The sequence below is a fragment of the Populus alba genome, chromosome 17 (assembly GCF_005239225.2).
Source record: "Populus alba chromosome 17, ASM523922v2, whole genome shotgun sequence".
Classification (NCBI taxonomy): Eukaryota; Viridiplantae; Streptophyta; class Magnoliopsida; order Malpighiales; family Salicaceae; genus Populus; species Populus alba.
The window spans coordinates 2268069-2274830 of record NC_133300.1 but is presented as its reverse complement, the minus strand read 5'-3'; the positions used below and the strand labels follow the sequence as shown (position 1 = coordinate 2274830).

Below are 6762 nucleotides of genomic sequence, written 5' to 3'. Positions count from 1 at the left end.
TAACATTTAACTTTTTTAGAATTGATATTTCATCTTCTTCTTTTTTTTTCACTTTTCTTTCTATGATAATCATGTCGTCTATTGTCACGACATTACTGTATTTATACAATTTGACCAAGGTTTTTTTTAAAAAAACAATTCTTCATTGAACATTGGATATATGATTTTTTTTTTTTATCTTCTATCAGCACATATAGTTGTTTGATAAAAAAAAAAAAAAAAAAAACTCTAGAAAATATAATTGTTAAACACAACTAAATATATAATTTATATTGCGAGATTAAATATTTTAATTTTGATTTTTTTATTAAATATTAAGAGTCATTTCTATTTGTTATTGAAAAATATTTTATATTAAAAATGCATTGTAAAACCTATTTAATAATATTTTTCTTACAAATAACCGATCGGCCGCCGAGCGCGGGTCCAAAACTAGATACATGGTCTACGTCTAACTACTGCAACAGTTCTCTTTTTCTATTAACATAATTAAGTTTAGGACAACGTCTAATATCACTATGGTGGGACAGCCATTCTATTTGCAAGTCCTCAAGCTCATCAAGCTCAGGACAATCCCAGATAATCAATTCGTCGAGAGAGGTGAGGTGCTGAAGCTCCGATACAGATTTCAGATTTATCAGACTTAATATTTGAAGAGATAAAAGGGAGGAGGGCAGCTTCTCTCCTGGCACGGACTCGAGCTGAGAACAATCCGAGATAATCAATCTGCAAAGAGAGTTGAGGTGCTGAAGCCCGATTACAGATTTCAGATTTATCATAGCTGATAGTTGAAGAGATACAAGGGAGGAGGGCAGCTTCTCTCCTGGCACGGACTCGAGCTTAGGAGAACTACAGATATGTAATTCACGAAGAGAGGTGAGGTGCCGAAACCCCTTATATTCCAGATCTTCCAAATCCCAGATTTCAAGGTCTTCAAGGGAGGAGGGAAGTGTGCCTTCTTGAAAGGACTCAAGCTTAAGGCTCCTCCTTATCTTCATTTTGCGAAGAGAGGTGAGCTGCCGAAGCTCCTTGTAGTCCCGGTCTTGCTGATTCCATAACTGAAGGAATTCAAGGGAGGAAGGCAGCCCCTGCAACGATTCAAGTTTAGGACAACTCCCGATCTTCAAATTGTGAAGAGAGGTGAGGTGATGAAGCCCAATGTAATCCAGAGATTCCAGTTTACAGAGATAAAGCCATTCAAGGGAGGGGGGCAGCGCCTGTTCTGGTATGTGCTCAAGTTTAGGGTAACTCTCAATACTCAAATATCTAAGAGAGGTGAGGTGATGAAGCCCCTGGTATTCAAGGGAGGAGGGCAGCACCTGTTCTGATATGATCTCAAGTTTAGGGCAACTATCGATCTTCAATGTGTCAAGAGAGGTGAGGTGATGAAGCCCCTTGTAGTCCAGAGATTCTAGATTTCTGAGATGAAGGTATCCAAGGGAGGAGGGAAGCGCCAGCTCTGATATGGACTCAAGCTTAGGGCAGCCCTCGATATCCAATACCTGAAGAGATGTGAGGTGATGAAGCCCCATGTAGTCCAGAGATTCTAGATTTCTGAGATCAAGGTAACCAAGGGAGGAGGGAAGCACCTGCTCTGATATGGACTCAAGCTTATGGCAACCCTCGATACTCAATCTCCGAAGAGATGTGAGGTGATGAAGCCCCTTATAGTCCAGAGACTTCAGGTTTCCCAGACGTTTGATTTCAAGGGTTGTAAGAGATGTGAGGTGATGAAGCCCCATGTAGTCCAGAGATTCTAGATTTCTGAGATAAAGGTATTGGAGGGAGGAGGGAAGCGCCAGTTCTGATATGGACTCAAGCTTAGGGCAGCCCAAGATACACAATCTCTGAAGAGATGTGAGGTGATAAAGCCCCATGTAGTCCAGAGATTTCAGGTTTTCCAGACGATTGATTTCGAGGGTAGTAAGAGTAGAGGGCAACGTCTCCTCTTCAAAAGACTCCACGTCGTTCCCAGTTAATCTGAAGCATGAAAGAGAAGGGAGTGCTTGCAAACCACATACCTTGAGTTTGATACAATCCACAATGTAAAGTGTGTTTAATTTGAAGGGTAAACCTCCTTCAGGAAACGAATCAACTTCTGGAAGTGAGATCAATTGCAAATCCTGTAGGGAAGGGAGGAGGGAACGCATGTTTTCCGGCAACGACTTCAAATATAAGCAACCCTCTAACACAAGGCTTGTCAAATCTGGGGCAGCTAGTCCTCCTTTGGGGAAAGAAACTAAATTAGGACAGTGACTGATTGTCAGATGACAGAGAGCAGGGAGAGGTCTCTCGCCTATGCAAAGGGATTCGAGATTGAGACAACGTTGAATGGCAAGTGTGGATACCTGGGGTAAAAGGTCTAGCTGGCAGCGCTTAAATGAACTACATTCCTTGACTTTGATATGAGTGAAAGAAGAGGGATCCAAATGACTCATTTGCTCCATTCCCTTTAGCTGGGGATCTCGTCTAAACTGAAGGCACTTCAGATCTGATACCCCAGATATACGTCTTTTATCGCCCTCAGATACATTGATTACGTCGAGCATGGGAGCCTCTGGAATTGAAACCACAAGCTGCGGACATTCTTGAATATAAAGACTCAATAAACAAGGAAGGTGACTAGGCAAGCCATTTGTTAACTTGGGGCAATGTCTTATGCGGAGATCTGCAAGATGAGGGAAAGCACCAGCTACATCTGTATTCCATTCCTGCCAGTTTCGCATCCCCTCAAACTTTAATCTTTCGAGGGATTTAAATGGCTTCTCAATCCAAGGGTCAATTCCATAGAACTCAGAACTAACTGCCACGACATCATCAAATCCTTCAATATGGAGCTCTTCTAGAGAAGGCAGCTGCCCCACTGGTGGCAAGAGGATGCAGTTCTTACATCCAGAAAGTGTCAACTTTACCATATTTGAGAAAGAAGACTTTCCAAGCCAGCCTGGAAACGTTGTACCCCCGTAACCAGTAATGACAAGCTGTTTCACATTTTCAGAAGGCTCCAATCTCTCAAGTACTTCTCTCTCGTGCAGTGTGTCATCCGTATTGCCATCCCACTTCAACCCCAACTCCTCAATCTTCTTCTTACCCTTCAAATCGGCATCCGAAGCATCTTGAGCATTTGCAACATCTCTGAGATTCCGAATAGAAAGTTTTTTCCTTATATGTGAGAGCTTGCACAGCTGTTTTACGCTAGACCCACTCTCTTTTCCCACGATGTAATATTGCATAGTTTGAAGCTTCGTGAGTTTCCCCATTTTTGGTGGCATCTGTTTCAAATTTGTCCCTTCAATATCAAGATGTTGTAAGTTGACCAAGTTGGAGATGTTGGATGGCAACTCCATGAGATGTCGGCACTCTCCTAACAATAAACTTTGCAAATAGTACAAGGTGCACACACTATCAGGTAACCTTTCAATCGGTGTCCCGCGAAGGTCCAAGTGCCGCAAATGTTTCAAGTTGGAAATGTAGGATGGCAACTCCATGAGATGTCGGCACTTGCTTAACAATAAACTTTGCAAATAGTACAAGGTGCACACACTTTCGGGCAACCTTTCAATGGCGGTGTCAGAAAGGTCCAAGTACCGCAAATGTTTTAAGTTGCCAATGGAAGTGAGCAACTGAGAAGAAATATCTTTTGGTTGACATAAAAATAGCATTCGCAAGCGTTTAAGATTTGGCAAGATGTCAATCAGTGCCTCACTATCAGCTTCCTCAAAAAAATTCAGCGGAAACAAGGCGCGCAAATGTTGGACTCCATGAATACTACGAAATACCCGAAGTTGTCGGCCATATTCTACCTCTGAAGTGATTGATAAATAACGAGTCCTTTCTGGAAGCGAGCATGAATGTTCACCCTCTAACCCAGAGCCCGATTCATTAATACCAAGCTTAAAGCAAAATTCTCCTGACGCGTATTCAGCTAAATCACTTATGAGGTCATGCATGCTGAAAAAAGAATCAGAAGTTGATTGCTGGAAAAGTGACCTGGAGACAAGATCATCAAAGTATTTTTCGCCTATTTCTTCCATCTCCTCAACACCTCTGGGCTGGACTAAAAATCCTTGTGCCATCCATGAAGTGATTACTTCATCCTTACGAAATTCATAACCCTTGCGAAATATTGCACAATAAGCAAAACAACGTTTGAGGTGTGAAGGGAGATAATAATAGCTCAATGTTAGAGCTGGAGGGATGTTTTCATTCGACGAACCCCACATACTGCTATTGGATATCTTCTCCCATTGCTTGACATCTCCTACGGAGTGCAAAAGACCCCCAAGAGTTTTCGCTGCCAACGGTAAACCTTCGCACTTTCTCACTATTTCTCTGCCATATGCTTCCAAGTGTGAGACTGCTCCAGAATTTACACCACTAAATGCATCCCTTGCAAACAACTTCCAGCAATCTTCTTCGCTTATTACATTCAAGTGGTGAGAGGGGATGACAGTTCCCGTGACTGTTGCTACATCTTCATCCCGTGTTGTCACGACAATCTTACTTCCTTGCTCCACATACTGCAAAGGTAGCAGTAATTTATACCATTCATTGTACTTAATGTTCCACGCGTCATCTAGAACAAGTAGAAGTTTCTTCCCTTTTAATGCCTCCATTAGAGATTCATCTGGTTCTTTGGAGCGGCAAGTACTTGCGTTGATCTTTTCAAGAATATCCTTAATAATCCTGGCAACATCAAATTGTTGAGAAGCCCAGACCCAGGCCTTGAGCTCGAAGCACTGCTTTACCCTATCATCGTTGTAGATAAGCTGAGCAAGAGTAGTTTTACCAATCCCGCCCATACCCACAATAGGGACCGCACATACCCTTCTGTCGTTGTGTTGTGTCAACAAGTGCTCCATTATGGCTTCCTTATCAGCTTCCCTTCCATATACATGAGTTTCATCAACCACAGGAGTTGTTTTCTCTGACAATGGTCTCCATCCACCAGTACCTTCTATGTGGCGCAGATCACACTTGTGTTTAAGTAAACGTTCAAGCTTCTCAAGGATCCTTTGTAACTCTGCTCCCATCTCTTTCATCCTTCTATTAGGAACCAGATACCTAATTACCTGCAATGGTGGACTAAATATATGAGATAGAATTCAGGAAAACATTATAATTTTATAATATCAAAACATAAACATTAAGATTTTTACATCTAGAAAATTAATAAGTTTTCTTTCTACAGATCTTTTTCAACAATTTACAATTGTTGATGCTAACTTAATGCACGCAGTAAAATTCAAGTTTTAAAAAAGATAGTGATTAAATGTCATTAGTGATTTTCATAGCCCTTATTATATTATATTAAAATTAAAGTTTTTATTTTTAATACTTAAAACAAAGATATATATGAAGCTTTCATATATAAAATATCATTTCAGAATCTAATTGTGCTAACAAAAAATCAGGGCGTAATTCTTGGTGATTATTATATATATAAATACTAAGAAATTTAATATTTATAATAATGGGTTTTTGAATCTCGTAAGTCCTAATTATTCATCATTAAAAATATTGAAAGACAATTCAAATTTTATATCCCTTATTTTTTCAGAACAATTAAAATTTATTTATGCTCTCATAAAAAATATATAATTTAATTAAAATTGACAAAATTTATATAAATAATTCAGATTTTAAAAATCCAAAGCCCATGTTTAGAAAACTAGCTAGATAATAAATGAGAATTTGCAAGCATAATTTCACCACAGACACCAAAAGCCAATAATATTAGTTGCATGCATAACAATGAATACTCTTTAATTAAAACTCACAGAAAGACAAAAACCATGCCTAAAATTAATTATACATGAAAGTAAAAAACAAACAATAGAGGGATCAATAAAAACATTTTATGATGAAGCAAGGTCTATAGGTGCAGAAACTTATGCTTACCCAATTGCTGTCAGGTCGAGGGGCATCAATGTCCTTGGATCGTAGATATTCATAATTAATCTCCTCCAATATGTCCTCAGCTTCATACACAGCGTGTTTAACATCATTAAGCCAGTTCTTCACAGCATGCTTTGTAATCTGCTTCTCCTCCGCATCGTCGAGTAGTCCGTTGACAGTATTCAGTGTTTCATTCAGCTTTTCCAGAAGACCATAATCGAGTTTGTGGCTTTTGAAGAAGCCCAGAACCTCACGAGAGGCCAACCTGTCGACCAGAACCTCAATGAGAGCAGAGAGAATTGATCCTCCGATCAACTCCAGAGCCATGGTGGATTTTTGCAGAAAGGGTGAGGGTGGGAATATGTGAAAGAAAAGGAGAAGTGGAAAGCAGGGAATATGTGATAATTAAGCCACTGAATTGCATGATGGGAATACGTAGACTTTATAGGAAAAGAAGATACAAGAAAAATATATTAATTATATTATATTGTATCAGCGCTCCACGATTCAGGTACAGGTATTATTGTTGTATTTTATACTATACTAGTTATATGCCCCGCGCGATGCCGCGGATCAATTATTTTTTGCTTTTTAAAAATAGTCAAAATCTAAAAATATTAGGTTTTTTTTACAAAGTTATACCCAAGAGTCTTAGATTTGGTTGCAACGTCTAATCTAAGAGTAATATTTATAATATTAACAATAACATTAAACTTGGATTAACCCTTAGCATAAAAGTGTCTGGACTGCAATACCAGACCCAATAGCATTGGACGTGGGTTTAACTGCAAGGTCGTGTCATAAAAATGTGATAATTAAATAGATTAGTTAAAAAGAAAAAAACAAAGAAAAAAAACCAACATG

The 6762-nt window shown here is 39.3% G+C and overlaps 1 protein-coding gene across 1 annotated transcript; it reads right to left on the bottom strand.

Moving 5' to 3' along the window:
• Nucleotides 1-326: 326 nt before the first annotated feature.
• LOC118058083 (putative disease resistance RPP13-like protein 1) lies at nt 327-6295 on the bottom strand. Its single transcript, XM_035070794.2, has 2 exons — nt 5902-6295; nt 327-5072 (listed from the first exon to the last, which is right to left on the bottom strand). Exons 1-2 carry the CDS (start codon nt 6223-6225, stop codon nt 456-458), a joined length of 4941 nt encoding a protein of 1646 aa, XP_034926685.1. The 5' UTR covers nt 6226-6295; the 3' UTR covers nt 327-455.
• Between the last annotated feature and the right edge of the window lie 467 nt (nt 6296-6762).

Bases quoted from the DNA above. Each gene is read 5' to 3' on its own strand.
- LOC118058083 (XM_035070794.2), bottom strand. From the start codon at position 6,225: ATGGCTCTGGAGTTGATCGGAGGATCAATTCTCTCTGCTCTCATTGAG. The intron at 5,073-5,901 runs GTAAGCATAAGT...CCACCATTGCAG, and splicing joins CTCGACCTGACAGCAATTGG to GTAATTAGGTATCTGGTTCC.